Here is a 27,755-nt window from a genome sequence, read left to right as displayed (position 1 = left end):
GGCGTTCTCTAAATTGCAGTTTCTATGACCCCTGCCTTTGCTTGGCCAAATCAGCTTTCCAGATGTATGGTGGAAATGGGGTTTTAAAGTGGCTTTCAAGAAAAGTCTCTTACAGCTTTCAGTTTAAACATAAAATTGATCCCCACGTGTGTGGAGTGCAAAGACACTAATCCCCTGTCCTGTTCAATAGTGGCCTTATGGCATTTCTATTTAATCTGTGTTATCCATCTGTGGATCATATTATCAGTTATTATACTGATAAAACAGTTTGACTGTCATCAGTTCAAGTATATTATTTTAGGTCATTTCCCATGTGGTTACCATTTTTTTTTTAAAGCATCTGTAACTCAAGGCACAATTCTGTCTGGAATTTCTCATAGTGATAGACTCTGTACTGAAAAGCAATACCAATACTCCAAAAATCAGATCTTAAAGTATACCTGGGAGCCAAATAAATGTTCACCCCTCCTGATACATGGTATTAAATATAGTTCCCATGCAAATGTTAATATATGAATAGATTTTTGGCTGTTATGTGTCCTAACCTCATAATACAAACTACGTATATTTACTTTTGCTATGAAATCTGGACAGTGTCACTATTGGCAACAGACTGTAAATCATTCAAAAACCAAATTACACATTTTCTCCTCACTGCTAGAATCCTCTAAGACCTTGATTGTTGTTGTTGTTCATCGCTAACTCGTGTCCAACTCTTTGCCCCCATGGACTGCAGCACGCCAGGCTTCCCTGTCCTTCACTATCTCCCAGAGTTCACGCAAACTCATGTCCATTGATTCAGTGATGCCATCCAACCATTTCATTCTCTGTTGCCTCCTTCTCCTCCTGCCCTCAGTATTTCCCAGCATCAGGGTCTGTTCCAAAGAACTTAATTGATTTCCTAGAAATTGATTGCCTATGCACATAGTACTAGGTACTTCTCCAGTTAATCACTCTTAAAATTTCACATAACAAGAGGTAGAACTTCCGGAATTATGATATCATTTAACCTCAATATTTTGAAGAATCATAGAGGTAACCTAGCTTATGCAAGGTGCATGTATACAAGATTCTTATTGAAATGTAACAGATTTTATTATGCTGTCCCTCAACCCTACCCAGATCATCCAAAACCCCTTTTTCTGCTCAACATTTTGTATTTCAAAAGCATATATCACTCTATAACATACCATGTAATTTATTTATTATATTTTTATCTATGTTGTATCTCCTGTACAAAAACATAGATTGATGAAATTATCTTTGACTACTCTATTCACTCATGTATCCCAAGCACTAGAACAGTAGGTGCTCAGTAAGTATTTGTAGAATGAATGAATGAGTGAGGAGTTGGAGGGAATTTTTGTAGCTGTGTTTGATCTACAATCAGGCTTGGACACTTTTTCAAACAGTGCCCTTCCCTCTGCGTCACAATTCTGGGATATAATCAAACAGATCACTGAGAACAACTAAGATCTTTGGAATAAACATATATAATCCACAAACTTTCTACATGCTCTTCATCAAGTATGTGTGCTTCTCTCTGCCTACTGAATTGTAGGTAGGTTCAGAATTGCCTGATTTGCACAACACCAGATTTGGACAACAGCTTATCTCTTGCTTTACATTAGCAACTATGACAACTTGCTTTTTCCCAGCCTATGATTACAGCTTTAATTGGGAATATTGAATTTTTATTTAATTCTCTTTGTGTCCACTCAACTTCCCTTGAGAAAATAAGGAGTAACATTTCTATTAGATTTATCTCAAAACAATGCTTTCAAGGTAAATGGGATAAATTGTAAAAGTGCCAGATACTCAAGTCTTGAGCTCTTTGAATTATGTAACTTCTTCTAGACACTTCTCTTCAATCTTTACTCTCAGCATATTTGTCTTTGATGTTCCTCATATCGAGTTTAAGCCACAATGCACTCTCAACAGATATTCTAAAATTGAACTCATTTTTATTTGTGATGTTTTATCATTTGTTAATCTCAAATAAGCAAAAAAGCCTATTTCATACGACTGTTTTTCTTGAGCTCATGCTGTTATGTACACATAGGTCTCCTATCACCTAAAAGTAATTTTATATATTGCTATTGATACCTATAAAATACTTACCAACTTGGACAGACTCTGAGGAAGCTTGAGAATCAGCTTTTAGGTTAAGTTGCGTGTGCACTCAGTTGTTTCATTCATGTCTGGCTCTTTACGACCCCATGGACTATAGCCTACTAGGCTCCACTGTGTATGGTTAAATTACTTGTTATCAAATGTTTTCCTAAAGGGCCAAAAGCAAATATTTCAGGCTCTACAGGCCAAAAGGTATCTGTAACCACTACCCAATTCTGCAGTTATAGCATGAAAGCAGCCAGAGACAATATGTGAGTGAATTGCACAGGTATGTTCCAATAAAACTTTATTTACAAAAATAGGCTGTCAGCCTAGGCTATCATTTGCCAACTGGGATTTGAACCCTTCTTACTCAGACCAGCAGCGTAGACATCCCAGAAAAGCCACTGGAAATTCAGCCCACATTGCAGAGCTGCCAAGTCATCTGCATTCTGACAAGATGGCGGGGAGGTGGGGGTGTGCAGAGGGTGTCAAAACAATCAACACCTAATGGGTGATAGTTCCCTTGCTTACCAGTTGTGGGGAGGAGCACAAACATTAGGAAGTTTTTAAAATTTGTAAACATGGATCTTTATAAGGTGAATGCCTATTTAGGTATGGTTTTGAAAACAGAATGAATTCTGTAGGATCTTCTGTGAAAGGATATTGGCAAGTTAACGATTGCCCTGAGGATGAAGAAAGTCTTTTTTTCTGGCTCAGGGAAATAGGAGAGAGCGCTGTGTTTATTTACTGTTCTATTTATAAACAGAGTACGGTATTGCATTAAAGTGTTGTGTGTGCATTTGACTTTGTGCACTCAGTATTCACAATCCAGTGACTAAATTCTAGGACTTTGTACTGCCTTTTGACCACCATGCTGGCATTCAGATAGTTGTGCTGCTTGTTCCAGGACACATTACACTCTTTTAATTATTTCAGTCTTTTAACTACAGTCACTATTGAATTGTTCAGCATAGTTTGTCTAATGCCTCAGTGGTATAAGATTAATTTCCCTTTAACATTAATTCTAAAATAGAATGATTTATATTGATTCTTTCATGCTTTCTCTCTTTGCCTCGCATGTTTATGAATGGTATCACAGAGAACCTTCTGGACAGTAACGAATGGCTTTAGCAGTTAGTTTTGGAAGCATCAGTGGGGTTCAAAGGATGCCCATTAAAATTTAATATTTTGCAAAACCCTTTCTGGCTGTTGCAGTCATTCTTACAGGTTGCTTCATAAGGGGTTTGTACTGCAATACTAATTATTTTAATAAAAAGAAAGCTCTGAAAACTTTACAAGTGAAACAAAGGCTTTCTAGTAAGATATTTTCATTTTATAATGATAGCCCACCCTATGACAGCATTTAGTATTATTGCATAATAACCTAAATGGTCTCCATCTTTATGCCACCAGTTTCCTGCAGTTATGATATAGATGATTTGAAAACAGGTATCATGTTTGAATGATCGTCCCTCAGTGTTGTAAGGAACTGTAAATGCTGGATGCTGCTTTATCAGTCAGAAATTCTTGTATATGTGCCACCAAGTGTGGGTTTTTTTTTTTTCCTATTAGGATTTATGGGAACAAACAAAAGACCATCAACAAAACTTAGAAAAGGAATGCATCCTAAGTGTATTTCTTGTACAAGTGCCCAATTGAAATTTTTAAAATTCAGAGACTACTCAATTTACAAGTAAATTTTAGATCAAGAACATGTACTTTTAAGACATTGTGGAGCTCAGAGTACATCTGAGAAAATTAATTATGTATATGAAGAAAGTAGATTCTGAAATAACCTACATGACCACTGAACCATAATATGCCTGGAATGTTTTCCTTTTTGTAATGAAATTCTATAGAAGATGATATAAGGTTAACGTTAAAGGTTAATTAGAAACAAAATGGAGTGAGAAATTATTCCTTATTGTAGTAGATGCCTGTATTTGAGGAACAGCATGTTTCATTAAACCAGGAAAAGAGGCAATTTTTTAATTTTTAATTTTTTAAATGAGCTGAAACGGCGTGCTGATTTCTCTAAGAAACTTTTTCAGTTGGTAGTATTTTTCTAATGTCTTAATTCATTTTAGAATTTAAACCTTTCATTTGATAACACAGATAAAGCTAGTGTTTGCTTTTACAGTCATCTTTCACAGTTGAGATCTTTTTCCCTTCAAATGTAAAAAGACAGGCAGAGAGTGAGAGACTTTTCCTGAGGTAGAAGATGCAAGTTTAAAGAACCAGGGAAATAAAGAAGGGGCTACTGTGGATATGTGGGCACAAAAAGAAACCAGGTGTCTAGGGTGGAGTGTAAATAAAGTGTGGGTACCAGTATTATTTCCTAACAGGCTCCCTGAAGGAGGACCATAGAGGTTGAGGGTGACTTTCCTTGGCAGTTTTCCTGCAGCTACCATTCATGCTGTATGAGATGGGAATACTTCTGGGGTTATCACTTAGTTCTGTGTGCTCCATGTCACAGAGACCTCAACTTAACTAGTACTTATAAGGTTTTAAACTGGGCTCCATGGAGCCCCTCAGGCCAGGCTGTCAAACATAGCCTCCAGGATCCCCCATACACGGACTGGGCTTTCTACCTTTTAGGAACAAAGTGTTTCACTGCTTAAAATAAAGTTTAACTAACAAGGACAATTCATTATTTGCAACAGCAGCAGAGAAAAATCTATTTACCTTTGTCTTTATCAACAATATCTGCTATTATGTTTTATTCCACATCCTTTCTTTTGGGCTCTGACTCCTCCCCCTCCCCAATGCCTTAGAGGAAAGATAACACTGAGTGAGGGAGGGAAAGTCGCTCAGTCGAGTTGACTCTTTGAGATGACCCCATAGTCTATACGGGCTTCCCTGGTGGCTCAGAGGTTAAAGCATCTGCCTCCAATGTGGGAGACCTGGGTTCGATCCCTGGGTCGGGAAGATCCCCTGGAGAAGGAAATGGTAACCCACTCAAGTATTCTTGCCTGGAGAATCCCATGGATGGAGAAGCCTGGTTAGGCTACAGTCCACGGGGTTGCAAAGAGTCGGACACGACTGAGCGACTTCACCTTCACCTTCACCATAGTCTATACAGCCCATGGAATTCTCCAGGCCAGAATACTGGAGCAGGTAGGCTTTGCTTCTCCAAGGGATCTTCCCAGCCCAGGGATCGAACCCAGGTCTCCCACATTGCAGGCTGATTCTTTACCAGCTGAGCCACAAGGGAAGCCCTAAGATAACACTGCTGCTGCTAAGTCACTTCAATCGTGTCCAGTTCTGTGTGACCCCATAGACTAACTTCAGTGAAATGATTAGGTGTGGTAATCTTGCTGATGACTATGATAATTTGATTGATAAAGCCACAAAGTTGTTCATTACTCATGTTGTGTTATGTTGTTGTTGAGGTTGTTGTAGTTGTTTAGTCACTAAGTCATGTCCCACTTTTTTGCTACCCCAGGGACTATAACCTTCCAGGCTCCTGTCTGTGGGATTTTCCAGGCAAGAATACTGGAGTGGGTTGCCAGTTTCTCCTCCAGGGGATCTTCCCGACCCAGGAATGGAACCTGCGTCTCCTGCATTGCAGGCAGCTTCTTTACCGCTGAGCCACCAGGGAAGCCTATTGTATTATAAGGTTTCATAATTCATAGGGATACTAACTGACCCTCATATAGAATCCTGTTATATTAATGCCCTGCAAGTCCAAAGTAACTGTAATACCCATTAGTTGAATATAGTCTAATACCCTTTAGTTGAGTGTCTTCTCATTTCAGGATTCCCCCTGTGGCTCAGTGGGTAAAGAATCCGTCTGCAATGCAGGCCACACAGGAAACTAAAGTTCAGTCCCTGGTCTTTTTCTACTTCAAAGTAGCATCAAAATGGTTATGTAGTGAGCAAGGCTTATACATAGGAATTTTTTTGTAAATGCATGAAGAATTAGACATAAACCATATGGTTTACATTAGACATAAACCATGTCAATGGGCTCAAAAAGTAACCTGAGAGCACTCCAACATATTTGTGGGCATTTTGCAGTTAAATTTAAAAGGAAAATCTTCACTTGCATTTACTCTCCAGTGTTTAGCCATTTTTTCATAGTTACAGTGAAAGCCAGTTTAGCTCTGACAGGAAATTGTAGTTAATCTGCATAAACACAAAATGGTTGTTTAAAATAGTCATTAAAAAAATATTCAAGAAGTTTATCTGCATAACAGTTTCCTCTCTCTTTGCCATAAGTTTAACCTTTACTTCTTTAAAACTTTATAAATTAAGAAGAAATTTTCTTAAGTTTAGGGGTTTTGTTTTTGTTTGTTAGCTTTTGCATTTTTTTCCCTTATCTAGAAATGGACATAAGAAGGTCTAATTAAACATTAAAACTCTGTACAGCTCAAAACATGAATCCAGTTTTAATGCATTATAATTACAACCTATCAGAATGATCTGTTTCTTACTGGTCCAGTGAGATGCTGTAGGAAAAAGTCAAGAAGCATATAATGCAGTGTCTGAGTCATTCTCCTAGAGATTCATAGTTCATGTTAGCAAACAAACAACACACAAAAAAAGAAAGCCCAGGGTAAAAAGACCTGTTTAACCTAGTTTAATGCAACAATTTTCCAACTTGCTTGACCATGTAATTTATAAAAATCATGTTTAACACTTATTAGGATCTTCCCAACCCAGGAATCAAACCCAGGTCTCCCACATTGCAGGCAGATTCTTTACTGTCTGAGCCACCAGGGAAGCCAAGAACTCAACAAACTAGTGTTTAAAGATCATCCTTTGGAAATACTCGTGGGCTGCTGTCGGCGGGGTCGCACAGAGTCGGACACGACTGAAGCGACTTAGCAGCAGCAGCATGTCATTGTGTGATTCTTGTTGACTAAAAGAACAGTGCCCTGAAGGATCCAGTTAAAAATAAATCACTCTACTGTTTCAAAGTTAGTTTCTTATTACTTCATAATCTGAACACTCTATCAATATGTTTATATTGCTGACAAAGCCCTATTTCCAAAATGGGTTCTTAGAACTTTTTCCAATTTTTAATACAATATTAATTAAAATTATAAATGTTAGATTTGGGGAGAAAAAGTCCATAAATGCCTTCATGTATGTAATTATTCTCAAAGTTTTTATTTTGGTTGAATAAGTAAACTTTGGATATGGGCTCTTGCATAAATAAGTTTATTTCCTTTTTAAATAAAAATATACATCTGAAAGTAGAATTCATTTCTGTCACTAACTACCTAGACTTGGGCTAAACTTCACAGGTTAAGGGTTCAGTCCTCTACAAGACTGCTCTCGCCTCCGACATGAGCTGTGCATGTTCGGGAATCCCGGGTGAGCCTCGCTTCTGACCAACTGGCCACAGATTTCGGGGTCCCCACTACTCCCTCAGGTTCAATAATTCACTGGGATGATTCAGAGAACTCAGAAAGCACCATACTTACAATTAGAGTTTTATTATAGCAAAAGGATAAAAATCAGAACCAGTCAATAGAAGGGACACATAGATGAGGGCTGGGAGGGTCCCAAACACAGGGCATCCATGCCATCGCCCCGTGGAACGAGGAGACATCACCATCTTGGCCCATGGATGTCCTTTACCAGCCTGAGCTTTTGTATCCAGTTTTCTAGTGGGGAAGGAGTTATTATGTAGGCATTATTAGTTGAATCATTGACCACAGAGTTAAACTCAATCTCCTCTCCCCAGAGATTGGGAGGATATCAAGAGGCTGAAAGCCCCAAGCTTTTTAAATACATAGTTGGTCTTCGTGGTATAGTCATCCCCCTTCCTTAGACATCTTCGCATAAACTCACATGTAGTCTAAGAGGCCCACCATGAATAACAAAGATACTCCTGTCACTCAGGAAATGTCAGAGCTTAGAAGCTGTCTGCCAGGAATCAGAGAAACAGAACAGCCAAAGTCTTCATTATACAGCAGTGTTTTAGAGTTTGCTATTAGAAATGGCCTTGATCGTGAACTACATAGGTATACTGCCTGAATCTGAATGCTCCTAGTCATTGGGTAAGCTATCAGTATTGGAAGAGCAACAGCTACAAAATCTGACAGCAGTTAAAACTATTGTTGAAATTTTCTGAGAAAGTCTATAAGTACCTAGCAGATATGAAGAGATATGTCTTCACATGTATATGAAGTACCTAGCAGATATGTCTTCACATGTATATGAAACAAAAATATAAAAATAAAATTAAAATAACTGTTTATTGCAGTTACATAAGCTTGCCTGAATACTTCATTATGAACATTTTAATTGCCCAGGGTTGATTCATAACCTTTCATACACTGAATATAAGAATTTTATAGGTAGAATAGTTGATTATAGGAGTTTGGATATATACATGGTAGTTTAGTTTCCCCAGCTTTTCAAGTTATCTGTTCTTAATCTATAATTACAAAAGAATATTCTATTCATTTTGAAACTATTTTTCAGTAACCTTTTTCAGTATTTTCAAATCCATAAGGACCATAGTAGATAAACTTCTAGCTAAATGTTCTCATTTGCAATTGCAGTCATATGCATATAACACACATTTAAGCAAGATAGATTTTTCAGGTACCTTTTGAGATTATTCCAGATGTTTCCAATGGAGTGCCAACAGAGCTCATTCACACAGCTGTAAATCAGAACCAACCAATATGTTCCATGTGCTTTCAAAATGAATTCTTTAATCTATCAACAGTACACCTTTCAACAGCACGATATCATAATTGGGAAAGTTGTTGAAAGCTACTTTATCTGCACATTCATAATTCAAATGAATGAGGTGACTGGATATATCTGAAAGGTCCTCTGGTTGCCCCTCAAAGCCTGCTAGTTCTTTATTCATTTCAACCTGAAAGCAGCCATCAGAACAGATATAGATACAAAAACTACAATCAAAATTCAGGAGTTTGATTTTTTCATGTGTCATATTCTGTGTTGAGCTACCAAGTTTTAACACCCTCATTGTGAAGTCATTTATTTTATTCCAGCATTCTCGGGAACCATAAATTGCTTCAAGATGCCAGCAGTTTATTTAGCCTTAAAACGCTTCAGATGTTTCTGTCTTTCTATCCCCCGTGATCGTTTGGTGTTAATTGCCCTCAAAAATGATCCTAGTGGAGAAGGCAGGGGAATGCTTATCTGGTAGTTCACTAGTAGCATTAAGGATTTTAATTGTACGAGATAAACTTGACAGGCAATTATTGAATGTTGTTACACATTAGAAAATTGAAATGGAATGCTAAGCATTATACTCTTTCGCAGTTGTGTCTTTATCTCAGGGCCTAATTTGTATCTTTCAGCAATTTAATAGATTGAGTTTTATTGGAGAGACATTTTCTGGAATACTCTATTGGAAGATCAAACATAAAAATTTTATATCTGCTTACTTAATAATACAATGTGAATCAAACTGAAGTCAGATATGACATATTTCACCAGTGCCATTTGTACTTCAGCAGATAAAATGGAAAGAATTTCCATTTATCTGTTACTCTGAAGTAGTGACATAAAAATCATGTGAGTCTACTGTCAGTTATAATTACTGAATGGCAAAAGGTTAGAGGTTTGTTTTTGCGGTTATTTTGATCTTCTGCAAGCCAGGAAAGGTGGCGCTAGTGGTGAAGAATCTGCGCGCCAGTGCAGATGACAGAAGAGATGCGGGTTTGATCCCTGGGTCAGGATGATCCCTTGGAGGAGGGCATGGCAACCCACTCCAGTAATCTTGCCTGGACAAGAATTAATTATTAATTAATTAATAACAAGAATTAATTAATTAATCCCATGAACAGAGAATCCTGGCATGCTGAGTTCATAGGGTTGCAAAAAGTCAGATACGACTTAGCACGCACACATGCACAAGGTAGGAAATGAAATTCTAGAAATATTTCAATAATTTATCACATATGAAATACTAGTGTTCTTTTACTAAAGCGGTTTTGATAATATTTGGCAATAGTTGGGTTTTTGTTAATTAATTGTCTTTTATAAACATTAAATAATTTGGTTACTGATGACATGGATTTGTAAGTGACTTCAGACATTTTTAGCTTGACTCAAAATGAATTATATACCTCAGTATAAGAACTGAAACTATAAAACTCTTGGGGAAAAATGGGCATTTTTGACCTTTATGACCTTGGATTCGATAATTGTTTCCTAGATAGGACATCAAAGCACAGCAATAAAAATAGGTAAATTGGACTTCATTACCATTTAAACTTTTGTTCTTCAAAGGACACTAAAATAAAAGAGACATAATAAGCAAGTTTTGACAAATGTATAAAGTGGAGCACTCATATCCTGCTAGTGGTATCGTAAAATGGTACCGTCACTTTGGAAAACAGTTTGGCATTTCAGGAAAAAGTTAAAGAATTATCATATGATCAGGTAATTCCATTCCTAGATACATACCCAAGAGAACTGAAAACTCATGTGTGCAGAAACTTGTACACAAATATTCACAGCATTATTTGTAATGTACGAAACATGGAAACAACTAAAATGTCCATCAATTGATGAAAGGATTGAAAAATATGATACGTCCATACAATGGAATACCATTTAGGTATAAAAAGGAGTGAGGTAGTAACACATGTCACAACATAGAAGAATCCTGAAGACGTTGTAGTAAGTAAAAGAAGCCGATCATAAAGCATAATGTTTGATTTCATTTTATAAAATGTTCAGAATAGGTGAATTCTTAGAGATACAAACTAGATTAGTGGTTGCTAGAGAACGGGAGGGGAAAATGGGAAATGGCTGCTAACAGGTATAGCAGTGGTAATGAAAATGTTCTAAAAGCAGATGGTGGTGATGGTTGCATAACACAGACTATATTAAAGACCAAAACATGAGCTGACCTTTATGATATAGAAATTATGTCTCAATAAAATTTTTAAAAGTCTACCTAGAGTTCTTAAGAGAAACTGTTTACATTATGCTGCTGCTGCTAAGTCGCTTCAGTCGTGTCCGACTCTGTGCGACCCCACTGATGGCAGCCCACCAGGCTCCCCCGTCCCTGGGATTCTCCGGGCAAGAACACTGGAGTGGGTTGCCATTTCCTTCTCCAATGCATGCAAGTGAAAAGTGAAAGTGAAGTTGCTTAGTCGTGCCTGACTCTTAGCGACCCCATGGACTGCAGCCTACCAGGCTCCTCCATCCATGGGATTTTCCAGGCAAGAGTACTGGAGTGGGGTACCATTGCCTTCTCTGGTTTACGTTATAGTCATTGTCAAAATGGAATCTTTGGTGTTGATGTAAAATGGTAAGAGCAGAATGTTCTCTTGCTTCCAGAACAACCACTCTCACAGGCAGAGTGTGACAGAGGATAACACTGGACTCTTGACCAGGGGAATTTTGCTTTTTCCACTTGTTTGTCTTGAGATAAATAGGGATAAATTGATAACTGTGAAATGCCAAGTTGGTACTAAGGGAAGGGTTAGGAAAATGCTCCCATTTCTCAGGACAAATCTGTAGACTCTTAAATTAATTGACTGTGTGATTTGATGGAATGAGTGCTAGACTAGACTCAGATCCTGGCCTCATCTCTGACTATGTGACCTTGCCCTTGTCAATTATCTCTCCGTACATGTTTTCTTATCTGTCCAGTAGAGCATCCGTACATGCCCACTACGTTTAGCTATTTTCAAGAGAATCAATTGACTACGGTATGTGAAGGTGCTTTGAAACTGACAGCACTATAATAATATGAGGCATTATTTATTTAACATCCTTCATTTTTCTTCATCAGATTGATTTTCAATGAAAGCGAAACATAAGGTGCTAAGTTAAATGGTTCCTTTTGAATACTGATTGAGAGGGTCTGGCTTTCTTCTTGAGAGAGAATATTGCATGGACTCAGACACTTGAACTTATGTGACATTAGCAGATAGGATTTTACAGAAAACTGTTATCATTTTTTTAATGTATTATTCCGGCAGCATGAGAATGACATGGCAGCAGACAGGTTATTGTCAATTAAACACGAGCTGTCAGAAAGTCAGAAATGTTGAAATATGGTGAGCATGAATCCTAAGCAGATCATACAGCAGCTGCTTAGCTGTTATTTGAACAGAGTTGCTGTGCTATGTGTCATTTTCCTGCAGGATTTAATTTGAGTCCCTAATGACAGAGACACCTCTCCATTTGCATGTTGCTGCCAAGTCCTTCTAAATGGGCTGGAATGGTGGGTGGTAATAGCTGAGGGCCATGTGGAGGAGACAGCCCTTGTCTCATTTTTATCTGCTCAGGTTACATTGAAGAGGCCTGCATCATCCCCTGCCCCTCAGACTGCAAGCTCAGTGAGTGGTCCAATTGGTCGCGCTGCAGCAAGTCCTGTGGGAGCGGTGTGAAGGTTCGGTCTAAATGGCTGCGTGAAAAGCCCTATAATGGAGGGAGGCCATGCCCCAAACTGGACCATGTCAACCAGGTATCTTCTGCTCTTGGGAATATTGTAAAATACTTCTTAGATGCACACTGATCTCTCTCTCTTTTTTTTTTTTATCCAAAATAGAGAATAAATAATATCCCCTGAATAAGATATTTGACCCACTTTACAATGCCTGAGTAAATTATTAAAATTACAAGTCAGATGAATGATCTCTGTATTCTCAAGAGATTTAATATACTGTATGTGTATATATGTGCATATTAATGTAATAGAAATAAAAAATGAAATCTACGTTTAAAATACTGTCAAGGTATTTAATCTGTTGTTATACAATAATTTGAGTGTTGAGAGCAAGATTGTCTTATCTGATAAATCCATTAGACTCAGAAAAAAAATCCCAATTGCCAACCATACCAATTAAAATCAAGGAAGTTATGTAGGGTGTGGGTCAAAAATGGGAAATATATTCTGTTGATATGAAATATGATAAGATGAAAGAGATGAAGATGGTGTCAAAGTGACTCTGTGTTATCTATCAATTTGGCGATTGGCCTTTTCAGTATTATTTGGAACTTTCTTTGACTTTGAATACACACTTTGTTAGCAGCTCTTCATAGTTATTACTTGTGTTCCATTGGAAATAGAGTGAAATATCTAATAGGAGGAATTGTTTAATATAAGATTGCTAGTTTAATGTAACAAAAGATTCATCAGACAGTTATTGCCATGTTTGATCTACATGAGGATTAACAAAGAGTGAATTTCACACTAGATATGAGGATATGTGTGTGGATGTTTAAGTCATAAAAGAACAAAGTTATATGTATGAACCAAATTTAAATATGTAGGTATGTTTCATACACACATAGACTGTCTAATTTTAATCTTCAAATACACTGCTCACCCATATACATTTGCCTTCCCAAAATAACCTTTGTTCATCACAATAAAATTATAGAGAAATAAAAATCACTTTTGAATAAAGCAATTAAGGGCCAAGAAAGTGAAGAATGAAATTGCATAGAAAGTCTTCTAAAACAGTGTTGATTTTTCGCAAGTAAAATTGCTAAACTTGCCTTTAAATAAATGCATCTGAAGGTGACTAATATACCTCACTGCTGCCACCTACTGGTAATCGAGTGTCTCTACCCCAGTAACGATTTCTAAAGAAGAAAATGCATGACCCTGATGAAACAGAAAAACTGAAATGTAATGTTTATAATACAAAAGAATATTTTTATACAAGTTTTGAAATATTGAATTTCCAGTAGTAAACTTAAAATTTCAATAATTTTTATTCATGTTTTGAATAAATTCTATGCATTTTCTTACCTTCAGTGTGTATGTGTACAGCCAGTCAGAATTTAAGTTTTGCTTGCCTCAGCGTCTTTAATGTAGTGAATTTAGAAAAGTTCAAAACGGCTGTGCCAAGTTGTCTTTGCTACTAAAACTTTTACCTAAGCCAGTTCTGTGTCACTCTGATAAAATCTAATGCAGAATATGATATCTGAGTATTTGTTACCAGACTGCTGCTGCTAAGTCGCTTCAGTCGTGTCCGACTCTGTGCGACCCCATAGACGGCAGCCCACCAGGCTCCCCCATCCCTGGGATTCTCCAGGCAAGAACACTGGAGTGGGTTGCCATTTCCTTCTCCAATGCATGAAAGTGAAAAGTGAAAGTGAAGTCGCTCAGTCGTGTCCGACTCTTGGCAACCCCAAGGACTGCAGCCTACCAGGCTCCTGCTTCCATGGGATTCTCCAGGCAAGAGTACTGGAGTGGGGTGCCATTGCCTTCTCTGTTACCAGACTACTGGTGGTATATTGAGATATGTACAATGGAAAAATCAAAACTGAAACAGGAAATAATAGATTTCTGAATCTTCGAGCATAAATGTTCTACATTAAAAGTAGAAACTTCTAAGGATTCATTTGTTAGTAAAATGTAAGAAAAGTAAAGAATATGTAAAGATTTGTGTAACTGAACATTGGGGGGTGTTGGTGTAAATTTGTGAAAATTATAAGTCATATAGATTTTTACTGCAGTCATACATTCCTCAATAAGTAATCTGTGGTAGTTTGCCTTGAAAATGATTTCTGAGGTTCCATTTTCCATTTGAGGAAGCGAATACTCATTTCCTCAGAAATATGAGTGGAATGAATTGATTAAGATTAATCAGTCTATAAATAGCCCGCTCACAGTTTGGTCCACCAGATATTTGCAGTCATATATTCATTCCCCAAGATATGTATTTTGAGGTCTACTCGGTTTTCTAAGATTTCTTCATCCTGCCTACCAAATCCTTTCCTGGACTGTGCTGTTTGCAATTTGTTTGTGTATCTTAATTTTAAACAATAATAAGGAGGTGGCTTTTCTATTTTAAGGTCTAAGATAAATGTTCAAGTCATTTACCAAGAAAAAAACACACCCACCTTTTCTATATGGATAATACTTGAAACTTAGAGCATGAGATCTTCTCGCCAAATATACCAACATTTTAACTTGTCTCTGTTTCTCTCCCTTTGCTTCATTCCTGGTGAACCCTGCTCCAGGCCCAGGTAAGAACCGCTAAACCTCATGGTTCATGATAGAGTGCTGTTGGTTTCCATTTCACTCCTGGCATCAGAGAATGTATTCTTTTTATCTTTCACACAAAAGAAGTCATATTTTTCATAAAACTTTTCTTCTGCAGCAGTTCCCTTTTTTTTTTCCCCTAATATGTTACATGCATTTTCTCATTTTAAAATCAGGGCCTAAGGTACAGGGATAGAGGAGAACAAGCTTAAATCTCTCACCTTGAAAAGGCAGTGGCACCTCCTGTCTCATGCTTCTTGGGTGAGGAAGAGGAGTAGGTGGGCTCCAAGGGGTCGCAGGAGGCCGCTCCGAACTGAAATTTGTATTCTCTCCAGCGTAGGAGATTAAAATGAAAGCCGTCAAAGGACTAGGAAAGATGGCATTTCCCCTTCAATCGTTCCCTTCTCCACAACATGTAGGGTAATGTTTCACTAAACACTAAAATGGTATTTAGTTCTATTTTAATACAGCACACAATGTGAAGGTGATCACTTATGACAGTCATTACAGGGTCTTACTGCAACAGTGCATACTTTTCCTATGTGTGGTAGATCAACTTTATTCACTTTCCAGGGATGTTTAGTAAAACTAAAATTTGCACAAAGAATGGCTCCAATGGACTACTTAAATCTGTATTTTCTGGAATTGAACAACTATATAAAATATTCACGTACTATTGTGTGTGGGTGGGTATTATAAAGTAGGAAATAGAGTTGAATTATCAGAGATTTTGAAATAATTTTAAGAGGCATTTTTCTTTAATGATTGAGTCAGCTCTGTTGCAGTGGATTAAAGTCCTTTTTTTTTTTAATTAATTTACTCCATTCTTCTCTCTCACTGAGAAAAGACTATAGTTGGTTCATTGTGCTAAAAATCCTGAAACCCACCAACGACACCACCACAGACCTGGACCTGCAAGCCTTAATGGGCACCAGAGCACCGACAATTTGCTTTATTTCATGTGGCCCTCAGTGCTTTGCAGCTGTGTAATATGAGACCAATTTCAGACCTTACTTCCAAGCCCTAAATGATTTAAGATAACTTTATTTAAGATAGCTGTATTTCGTATTATTTATCTTTTAATTTCCTATATGGAACATGAAAAAATTCTTATTGGTGTACATACTTATTTGGAAAATGGGCCAAATTATATTTATTTGAAAATAACTACTTTTATATGCTGTGTTCTTACTGTTGTTCAGTCGCTAAGTCGCATCCAACTCTTTGTGACCCCATGGACCGCCCCATGCCAGGCTCCTCTGTCCTCCACTATCTCACAGAGTTTGCTCAGATTCATGTCCATTGAGTCAGTGATGCTATTGAACCATTTCATCCTCTGCTGCCCTCTTTTCCTGTTACCTTTCAGTCTCTCCCACAGCATCAGGGTCTTTTCCAATGAGTCAGTTCTTCGCATCAGGTGGCCAAAATATTGGAGCTTCAGTTTCAGCATCAGTCCTTCCAATGAATATTCAGGGTTGATTTCCTTTAGGGTTGACTGGTTTGATCTCCTTGCAGTCCAAGGGACTCTCAAGAGACTTCTCCCAAACCACAGTTTCAAAACTGTTGTTATATGCTTCCTTAATTGCTTAAAAATTAATGATAATTCTTCTATTCATTCATTCATCTTACTCAACAAATCTCTATAGAATGCGTCACATATGAACACCCTGGGCTAAGTACTGAAGACACAGAAACTGTGACCAGGAGGTATGGCCCAGGAAGTTGTAATACTGTGTGGTAAGCTTCAGTCCAGGAAAGTACAGAGTGTCTGATGTGGTCCGTGAGGTCTGATCTCCAGCTACAGTGTGATCGCAGATCAGCAGAACACAACAGTGCCAGCCCTGCCTGCCCTTCACTGCTGCAACTCGAACTCTCGCGAGGGCCGCCATGTTCCTGTTTTAGGACAATGAATAGTAAAAGAGAGGCTGGTGTAAAAGTGAAATATCTTGAGTACTGAACTGTGAGGCGTCCCCTCTCACCTTCTCAGGCTCCATGCAGTGACGTCACTGAGAACCGTGTGTGTTTCAGGTGTATGAGGTCGTCCCTTGCCACAGTGACTGCAGCCAGTACATATGGGTCACAGAGCCGTGGAGCATCTGCAAGGTGACCTTTGTGAACACGCGGGACAACTGCGGAGAGGGTGTGCAAACCCGAAAAGTGAGGTAAGGTCAAGCACGGGGGAGCAAAGGCGGCGCCACCTCCCGAGTTCTCGTGTGCCAACCTGAACTTGCCCTCCCCCCAGGTCTCCTGAGTGAAGTTCTCTTCAGTACTTTTAGGGAGTCTTGTGTTCATGGAAAGCTCTGAGAGGATCTGCTTCCAGCAGCAGTTTGTCACTCTGTGCCTTCTGATTTTTGGAAGCTTTGCTTCACGGTGCTCTTGCCGGGAAAAGGCTGCATAATGAACGTGAGCTGGACTAAATGCAGATTTTCCAACCCCCATCAGTTCTTCCTTAAAGGTCAACTGTATTTCTAACCATAGTTCAGTGATAATCTTTTATAAACTCTTTTATCTTTTGATGTTAAGGCATCAAACTGTCCACCTTTTGAATACTCCCATTGCCCTGGGAAGCCTTCACTAAAACCCCTGGCTAGCTAGTGCCACTCATGTGTTATCTGTGGCCAGTGGCCAGTAGGGTAGCCACTCACCACGTGTGGCTATTTCACTTGAAATCTAAACTAATGAAAATTAAATAAAATGCATTTCCTCAGCCACACTAGACCCATTCTAAGTGCTGCATAGTCGGAGGGGGCTAGTGGCTCTTCTTTGAGACAGCACAGTATTTTTCCATTGTCATAGAAAGTATAAAAGCCTTGTCATACTACTGAGCAATCTTGTTCTATAATGCCCCACATACCCCTTAGTGTTTCGAAAGATCCATCTATATGTCTGCCCCCTTTATTAAATGCTATCTGTCCAAACTGAGACCCTGTCATAGTCATAGAAATTCTCTAAAACCCAATACGATTGAAATATTGTAATAAATGTAGTTTAGTTGCTAAGTTGCCTCTGACTCTTGTGACCCCATGGACTGTAGCCCACCAGGTTCCTCTGTCCACGAGATTTTCCAGGCAAGAATACAGGATTGGGTTATCCATTCCCTTCTCCAGGGGATCTTCCTAACCCAGGAACTGAACCCAGGTCTCCTGCATTGCAGGCAGATTCTTTACTGACTGAGCTACAAGGGAAGCCCATAATAAGGGTAATACAATTAAATTTACTCATTAAATTATGCCTAAAGCATCTGCATATGATTCTTAAGGGTCTCAAACCTAAGAAATCAGTATATGAGGCTTTATTATCTCCACTTTAAGAAAAGATTCAAAAGTACTAAGTAATGTGCCTAAGCAGATGGTGAGTGAAGTGACAGAGTTGCATTGAAATTCAAATGTTTTGCCACTCTTTAACCAGTTTATCCTAACTCTACTGAGTGATACACGGTAAAAAAACATAAAACATCCAAAGCTTTACAACTTCCAAATGTGAAGAATTCCATTCTTACTCATGACATAACTCTTCGTGAATTTAAGATGACTGTTTCTTTATCTGTTTCAGTAGGAAAGTAGAGCAAATTAATGTTTATATCATAAAACCTTGGAACCCTGTGTAAAATATTGGCTCTGATAAAAATAATCTCTATCTCTTTTTTTTTAAACCTCACTCATCTTAAGTCTCAAGTTATTTTTCTGAGTATTAAAAAGTGGATGAGGTGGAGGGTGGAGGGAATGAGTTAATAGGGAAACAGGGAAGAAAAAGATATTCTGTTTTCTACCACTCTTCTGCCAAATTTAAATTTTATCTTTAAAATATAAAAGTATTTCCTTTATATTAAAAATTTGATAAAGTCGGGTTTTTTTTGTTAATATAAAAATTACAGTAGCTTCTTTCAGCTTTCCCTCCAGCTGTCTATTCATATATGTTGCTTCTTTTTGCTTTCCAAATGGCTATTGTCAATGTTTTCAAACACATTTTAAACAAAGTAACTTTTAAGGTCAACCTATTTTTTCAGTAAACATTTTTAATGCAAATAGAGAATTGATTAAAATTTCTTATCATGTAATTATGTTCCTTAAGGTTTAATGGAGAAGGAAATGGCAACCCACTCCAGTATTCTTGCCTGGAGAATCCCAGGGACCGGGGAGCCTGGTGGGCTCCCATTTATGGGGTTGCACAGAGTCGGACATAACTGAAGCGACTTAGCAGCAGCAGCAGCAAGGTTAAATGTCGTGTTAGATGCAACCATTGGGTGACATTTCAGGACAAATACATCTATAAGGAAGTGTGAAAGTTGCTCAGTCGTGTCTGACTCTTTGTGACCCCATAGACTATACAGCCCATGGAACTCTCCAGGCCAAAATACTGGAGTGGGTAGCATTTCCTTTCTCCAGGGGATCTTCCCAATCCAGGGACTGAAGCCAGGTCTCTGACATTGCAGGCAGATTTACCAGCTGAGCCACAAGGGAAGCCCAGGAATGCTGGAGTGGGTAGCTTATCCGTTCTCCAGCGGATCTTTTAGACCCAGGTATAAAATTGGGGTCTCCTGCATTGCAGGCAGATTCTTTACCAGCTGAGCTGCTACAAAAGCCCTTTTAGGGTGGTGTGACATATCAAAGACTGAATAATAGTAGTGATTTGCCCTGGTGAGACAGAATATTTTTTCACTGACATTTTTCTAAAATTTTCAGCACATGATGATAATAAAAACCAGTCAGATTTGGTTATTTCTATTGCTTTTGAAATTTCTGCAGGCAGTCTACCCCCTTACTGCCACAACTGTGGCGGGTGCCTGGCTCCACCCTTGGCCCCAGTTTGGTTCTATGCTCTGTTTTCTAAAACAGTTTGATATTCTCACAGCATAATCCCTTCTCTTATGGAATGGAAAAAGTCCAAGCATTTGAAGAAAGCAAATGAACTTAAAGTGCCTTCCTTTGGGCTCAAGACTTGATCCAAATAGGTTTTCTGTCTTCTGCAGTGCTAAACAGTGGTGGTGGGACTAAACCACTATCCCCATTCTACAGTGATAAAAATATCATTAATACAAAATCAAATAAATAAAACTTACAAATAATTTGAATGCCAACAAGAAGGGTTCTTTTTTTTTTTTTTTTGCAGTTGTGGCACATTTAAATGATGAAATTGCAAAATTCAAATGTAATCATTAAAAAGTATGTTTTAGAAAAACAGTTAATAACATGAGATGTTTATCATATTAATGTTTTTCCTAAATGGTGCAAATAGTAGGTAAAGTTTATTCCTATTTAATGAAATGAAAATATATGTTTAAATACAGTAGTCTGCTAAAAGTGATTCTCTCTGATACAATGTAGTGAATTTTTTATTATTTCTTCTGATTTTCCTAAAATGAATTTATTACTTGTATAATAAAAACTGAAGGAAAAGAAAAGCCTTTGAAAATAAAAAGTTTTATGTACATAAGTACGTAATAGAGTATTGAACATCTGTCCCTAACTCTGGATCAATAGGTAATTTTGCAAGTTAATCCTTGTACATCATGTCAGAGCCTAACATGAATGCAATCTTTTCTTAGCAGCAAATCCAACTTTGGAGATTGAACTGTCCTGTCTGTTCCATGTCCTCTCAGGGCTGCTGTCAACAGAGCATTTTTAAAATGCCAGTGAAGCTAAAAATTTTTTCCTAGGACACTAAAATTCTCCCCCCAAAATGTATAATTTAGTTTTTTCCTTCAACAGTGAAATTGCAAAAAAGCCTACATTTGCATGTTTTTGTGATTACTTTTTATTTTTTAATTTATCTTTAATTGAAGGATAATTGCTTTACAGTGTTGTGTTCGTTTCTGCCAAACATCAACATGAGTGATTACTTTTTATATTTATATTCAGCATACAAAAAAATGCAGAGCTGGGTATCTGTGTGGATATTTTTTCAGGTTACAAACCCAGTTAAGACGAAACCAACAGCATACTTTTCCAGTTTTTGCTGCATCCCACAGGAAACCCACATTTCTCTTAAAATCAGCAGCACGGTATGGAAAGGTGATTCTGCAGAGAACTGTCAAGATGCAATCTCCCTACTGATTGTAAATCCCTGAGAAAAGTTGAGATTCCAGGTATAATTGGTAATGTAATGCAACCAACAGTTTAAAACATTGCAATGGGTTTGAGGTTTAACAGCCCAAGCCTTCCTCTTCATCTGCAATGCAGATCTCTTCCCAAACTTAATAATTTGGTTGACCTTCTCTGAGTCACAAATGAGGGATGAAGTTTTTGTCTTCTATTAGAAAAGTGCCTGGAGAGGTAACTATGGCAAAAAGCGAAGTCCAGTATACTAGCCACTTTAATTAGACTCCCAAGAGATGAGTTAAAGAGCCCTTTATGACTCCTCACAACACAATGAAATGTAATGAAATGTTTGGATTTATTCTGTTAAAGCTAACAATAAAAACAGTCAAGATATAGGAAGATCCCAGCAACCCCATTTAGAGAAGTTGTGCTATTACTCTAAAGATTGTCTCGCACTTCTGGCTTTCTTTTAAGGTTATCAGCAAACGGGAAGCTAAAATTACTTGTTAAATGACAAAATAACTTGATAAAGATCATCAGTTACTTTCAAAAGCAGTTAATGAAACCTCTGCCTAGGAGATTTCAATGTGCCTTGTCTTCCATCATATATGACTCTACCTTCTCTGTGGAATCCACTATTTTTCTTGAAAGAAAAAAAATGAATTATATTCCAAAATTGCAACCCATCTCTAAATATCTTTGGCCAATGCGTTAGTTTCTGCATGATAATTTAGGTGAAAATAAATGACTCTATCCTTTCAGAGGAAGACACATAGAGATTGTATATACAGAGTATACACATAGTGGCTACAATTTCAACAATGATAATGATACATGCAAGCAGAGATTTTTAAGTCATACTGAAGGGCTCCAACTATTTATGGGAGGCAGAGATCTTCTGTGTCTTTATGTTTGGAGAATTTTGTTCGTTAAATGCCGAGCTCCCCATCCTCTGCCTCCATAATGATGTCTTAAGAGAAACCTTGAATCTTGTGGGTTGGCCATTGTTCGATTGTCCAAATTCCTTCACTGATAGACATGTTTTCTTCTAGATGCATGCAGAACACAGCAGATGGCCCCTCTGACCATGTAGAGGATTACCTCTGTGACCCAGAAGAGATGCCCCTGGGCTCTCGAGAGTGCAAACTGCCATGTCCTGAGGATTGTGTGGTATCCGAATGGGGTCCATGGACCCGATGCTCTTTGGTGAGACAATTAACCATTTGTTAATGTAGAATTTGCTTAATTCCTTACCACTAAAGCTTTTAACTACCATTAAGAAAATAAAACTTGGTTACTGAATTAGTTACCAAGGTGTGCTGTTGGCTACAAATGTGCCATTTAAAATCAGCAGTGTTTAGACTCATCCCGGCACAGCTTAGCCTCTTGCAAACTTTATACTCCTTCACCATCCTCCTAATCGTAGCACAAAAATGTCTTTAGATTGATTTATGAATACACAGCATGTTAAAAACTGCAGTGGTTGATAATGATTCCCTCCAGGTAAAGAGATAAAGAATGAGACTCTAGTAAAAGTGCTTTCATGGTGTCAAGTTGTTATCATCCCTTGCTTTTTGCCCAGGCCATTTTATTTAAATTGTAGGAATAATCTTTCACACTGTGGGGATATGGCAGCAGGAGTATTGACACTAAAACTCAAAAGATTCTAGTAAGAAAGGGAGTAGAAAGAAGAAAGCTGGGCATCAATGAATCTCTTTCCAGGCACTGACTCTGAGCATCTTTGGACCTGGAAAGCCAGCTGAGAGCACAGAGCTTCTAGATTTCAGCAGCTCATGGGGCACTTCCATGGGCCCTGGGGAAGAGAGTCACTTGAAACAGGACTGGCTGATGATGTAGGAAATTTGGCTTACCCAGGCACATTTGTAAAGCTGCACACTCAATGTGGCATCAAAAGCATGGAAAAAATATTTAATGTGTAATTTATTTGCTGAAATATAATATGGAACAGATACATGTTTTCAAGGAGAAATTAATTTTCTGTTCCAGTGTTAACATTATTAAAGATGCTGATTAGCAGCCAACTGATAGAGCAGGAGCAAAACAGGGGTGGCATTTGACTTGGATACAGAATAAACTGCAATAAAGAATCAATCAGCTGTTTCACAAGGGTATGCAAATGATTTTGTATTCTAATTTCATAGCATCAGGTTTGAAGTTACTGTTTCTGCTCTTAATAACCAAATGTTTCCAAAACAAGACTGTACCAGTAGGAGAATGACAGCCAGTTTTTTAAAATTAGTGCTACCTTATATTTGTGTGCATGTATGTGTGCACATTAGGAAAATATTAATAGCTGTTTTTCCATGGACAGAGGAGCCTGGTGGGTTGCAGTCCATGGCGTCACAGAGTCGAGCACAACTGATCAACTAACACATACACATACACACAATCTTAATTTTTTGGGTCCAAGAAAATAGATTATAAGTTCTGTGACCCACAGTAAAATTTGTGACCTACAGTAATTAGTATGAGCATATATTTTTGTGTATGGATGATGTGATGTATCTATTAATATTTGACACATAGACTCTTTTTTTAATCCCAGTTTTATTGAGAGATAATCAACAGACATGTTTAAGGCATACAGCGTGATGGTTTGATTTTACGTATATTGTGAAACGATTACCACAATAGTTTCAGCTAGCATCCATCTTCTCAAATAGGTATGATAAAAAGAAAAAAAGAATAAAGGGGGAAAAATGTTCTGCTTGTGATGAGAACTGTTAAGATTAACTCTGTTAACACCTTTGCTATATTACATACAGCAGTGTTAGCTACAGTCATCATGCTGAACTTGATGTAGTCCAAGTAGTAGGGATGTATCCCTACTACTTACTGTCTTACAACTGGAAATTTGTACCTTTGACCACTTTCCTCCAGTTCTCCCTCTCCCCTACCCCTACTTCTGTTAACTGCAAGTCTGATCTTTTTCTATGAGTTTTGTTTTTTTGTTTTAAATGCCACATGTAAGTGAGAGCATACGGTATTTGTCTCTGACACTTCACTTAGCATAATGTCTTTGAGGTCCATCCATGTTGTCAAAAATTGTAGGCATCCTCATTTTTTATGGCTGAATAATATTCCGTTGTATAATCATATTACAGCTTATTTATCCATCGATGGGCATTTTGGGTTTTTTCTGTATCTTGGTTATTGTAAATAATGCTGCAGTAAACATAGAGGAACAGATATATTTTCAGATTAGACACAGACTCTTAAGTATTGTCAACTGAAGAAAAAGACACAGCCTGAAAGTTGCCAGTTAAGTTTTATTTGGGGATCTTACTGAGGACAATGGCCTGGGAGACAGCCCTTTAGATAGCTCTGAGGAACTGTTCCAAAGAGGTAGAAGAGGAGCCTGAAGAAGCAGGAGTTTTTTGCTGGGAAAAAAACACATAGTCAAAAATCAAAAGAGTACTGCTAATCAGTGAAACAGAAATCTCTAGTTAATGATTTTAGTGCTTTCCTGTGTATAGGAATATGCAGGACTCTGGGCTCATTGAAATTATTCCTTAGACATGTATCTTACCCATCTCGGGTCAGTATCCAAAGCATAGAACGGTGCCTCTTTCTCTGGATCCTGCTTGCCTCAGGGCACATGGCCTGCAGCAGCTGCAGTGATGAGGGTTCGGTCCTTGGGGAACCGGGGCAGTGGCACCATTCTCTGTCTGCTGGGATGGCAGGCAGCATTCCCGGTCCACAGCATCTTAGAGGCAGACGACACATCAGAAACTCATCCAACTCCTGGACTTACAGATGAGATTAGCCAGTGGCCCAAAGGGTCTAACTCTTGCTCCAGTGCTTGCCTTAATACATTTGCTCTTGTGTGGCCAAGTACTCACCTTTCTGAGGAGTTACGTTATTCTCTGTCAGCCTTGCAATCAAAGCAGTTTCCGGCAAAGGTCAGCTGATCCCATCAGACAACCAGCTGAGGAAGGAAGAGCCTGCCCTGACGCTGTGGAGAAGGAACCCTGCAACCTGAACAAAAACTGCTTCCACTACGATTATAATGTAACAGGTACGTGAGTAGCCTTCACCTCATAAAGGCCAAATTCCACGTCTGTCAGCTTAGCAGCATTCCCAGAAGGATGGTTCACCTCCATCCACGTGTCTTTTGGACATGCTACTTGGTGGTTTAGTCACTGAGTCATGTCTGACTCTTGTGACCACATGGACTGTAGCCCACCAGGTTCCTCTGTCCATGGGATTCTCCAGGCAAGAATACTGGAGTGGGCTGCCAGTTCCTTCTCCAGGGGATCTTCCCGACCCAGGGATCGAACCCACGTCTCCTGCATTACAGGCAGATTCTTTACCGCCTGAGTCCCCAGGAAAGCCACACACACTGCTTAATCTCCCAGCAGTAATTCTGTATTAAATGAAATAAATATTTATCTGTCTTATTTTTAATAAACATCAAGATAGAGAATGAAAAATTCACACAAACATTAGCTCTGAAGGCAGATTGTGAATAGTCTAAGGGTTCCTATGTAAGACATCCTCCCACTTTCAGAAGGTGGAAATAAACATCTTTCCCATGGAAAACAGTTTATTGAAAGATGTCTTTCTTCTTCAGAATATGTTTAATCATTATGAGTACTGGGACAACAATTCTTTGTGTGGGGGCAGTTCACATGCATGATTAGTCTGATGTAAAAAGCATTAGCAAGCTTAACCTTCCAAATAGTGTATGAAGAGAATTTTTTAGTGTTATCAAAGAGCTAGGCAAAAGAAAATGATTTTTTTTTAGAAGAAAAAAAGACTTATCATAAATTATATTTTTCCCCAAACCCTTGTCTCATATGTCATCAAGGCATATACTCTAGGAAAGAAGAGTTTTTTGGCTTATATAACTTGGGGCGACACTGAAGCTTATTTTGGAATTTTCCCCCATGTAATTTTCATGCTGAAATAAACCCCAGAAACTGTACTATGACACATAGCAGTCAGCTTGATTTTTTGTTCCTTTTGGTTTTTCTCTTCAATTTGCTTTTGTGACACAATGAAATCACAGTTCTCTGGGACAGGCTACATTACCCTGGGAAGAAAGATAAAAGAATTACCTTGCAAAAGATACTTAATAAGAGAAATAAATATGGCCAAGCTGGTTTTGAAATAAATAATACATTTTACAATATCCTAAGTATGGACAGCAAGTGAAATAGTTTTATTTGGATGTAACTGCACAAAATGCCAGCCATTAAAATTATGATTATTTTGCTAAAACAAAAATGTTGAGATTTACATTTTTACTTTCATTAGGATAAACAGTTTCTAAGTGACATTTCACCTGCAGGCCACGGCCATTTTTACAGCATCACCAAACGACTAGCCATCAAGATGGTCAAGGAGACAGCTGCCTCAGGAATAATCCCTGTAGCTGTGTGCAGCCCCAGCAATTCCATTTGACTCCTGATACGTTCAAAGCTGGGACCCATATGCTCTGCATGTGGGATGATTGATGGTGGGGCTTAAGAAGCAGTTGTGAATTAAATACGGGATTCAGGTCATCCGAGTTTCATTTGAAATCTGTTCCGTACATAGCCTTCTGTTCTGATGCACTCCTTCCCTTTCAGACTGGAGCACGTGCCAGCTGAGTGATAAGGCAGTATGTGGGAATGGCATTAAAACAAGGATGTTGGATTGTGTTCGAAGTGACGGCAAGTCAGTTAACCTGAAATACTGTGAAGAGGTGAGGGGAGGCTGTGTTATATCTTTGTGAGTAAATTCTTCCCGAATAGTCTCAATTCATGCTGAGCCAAGTGACCGGTGCGTTATGCAGCTCTTTGCCAGCAGATGTTTTCTGCTAAACCCGCTCTTGAAAAGAGACTCTTCCAAGCACTACTGATTTCTACACATAATTTCCTGTATTTTGTTCTGCTGGGAGACCAAAGGTATGCTAATTAGCCCATTCTGAAAGAAATGCTTGGGTAACAATAAGTAATCAAGGTGAATAAAGGCAATAAATCTTAATCAGACTGCTCATCATCTTTTGTAATTTCATATGAATTTTGTGTTGCCTGGGACACCTGCCAAGAGCCGTCATTTATTCTCTCTGTTGCAAAACATTGATCGCATGTCGTTTCGTAACAGATTTTGATATTAGGATCTAATATCCAGCTGTGAGAGTCTGAGTCAGGTCTGGGTAAGAGAGAGCTTGAAATCCAAACAAAGGAATGGAGTCTACCATTAGTATCTTTTGGGTACAGAGATCTGTAACTGTTAATTCTCCAGTTTACAAAAGTAATGTTATCATTTCTAATATGACCTTATGAAATGTGAGAAAACGTAGTCGTAGTTTTCATGAAGCTGTTCTTCAGGTTACAATTATTTTGTCTAATTTCCAGACGAAAAGGGTACTCATCTTCCTGACAGGTTTTGACTCCTCCTGAACTAAGGCCCAGTGGGTTCAACATGAACCAAGAAAAGCTCGAGCCTCTGTAGACCTGGAACACCCAGGGAGGGACTTGTAACCTCAGTAGGGCTCAGTGGACATGTGACCACAATCTTTGTCTTCCTGTTCTAGAGCTTATTATAAGCCTGTGGTAAATTATTCCAAATCTTAAGGGAACACTCAAGATGGAAATATTTTAATCCGTTTGATATCTTTGATATTATCATATAGACCTAAT

General features: G+C 38.3%; 1 protein-coding gene across 3 annotated transcripts in view; it reads left to right on the top strand.

Annotated features, from left to right (window-relative positions):
- THSD7A (thrombospondin type 1 domain containing 7A) overlaps positions 1-27,755 on the top strand; it is a 492,988-nt gene that overhangs the window by 429,877 nt on the left and 35,356 nt on the right. For all 3 annotated transcript variants that reach the window (XM_045166358.1, XM_045166357.1, XM_045166359.1), the window contains exons 14-19: positions 12,357-12,535; positions 15,046-15,051; positions 17,096-17,229; positions 22,158-22,311; positions 25,000-25,144; positions 26,700-26,815. In XM_045166358.1, the coding sequence (XP_045022293.1) occupies positions 12,357-12,535; positions 15,046-15,051; positions 17,096-17,229; positions 22,158-22,311; positions 25,000-25,144; positions 26,700-26,815 (734 nt within the window). The remainder of the gene's footprint in view (positions 1-12,356; positions 12,536-15,045; positions 15,052-17,095; positions 17,230-22,157; positions 22,312-24,999; positions 25,145-26,699; positions 26,816-27,755) is intronic.

Source organism: Bubalus bubalis, chromosome 8 (genome assembly GCF_019923935.1).
Source record: "Bubalus bubalis isolate 160015118507 breed Murrah chromosome 8, NDDB_SH_1, whole genome shotgun sequence".
In the NCBI taxonomy this organism is placed as follows: domain Eukaryota; kingdom Metazoa; phylum Chordata; class Mammalia; order Artiodactyla; family Bovidae; genus Bubalus; species Bubalus bubalis.
The sequence above is the reverse complement of the archived record's forward strand: the minus strand, read 5'-3'. Positions and strand labels throughout refer to the sequence as shown.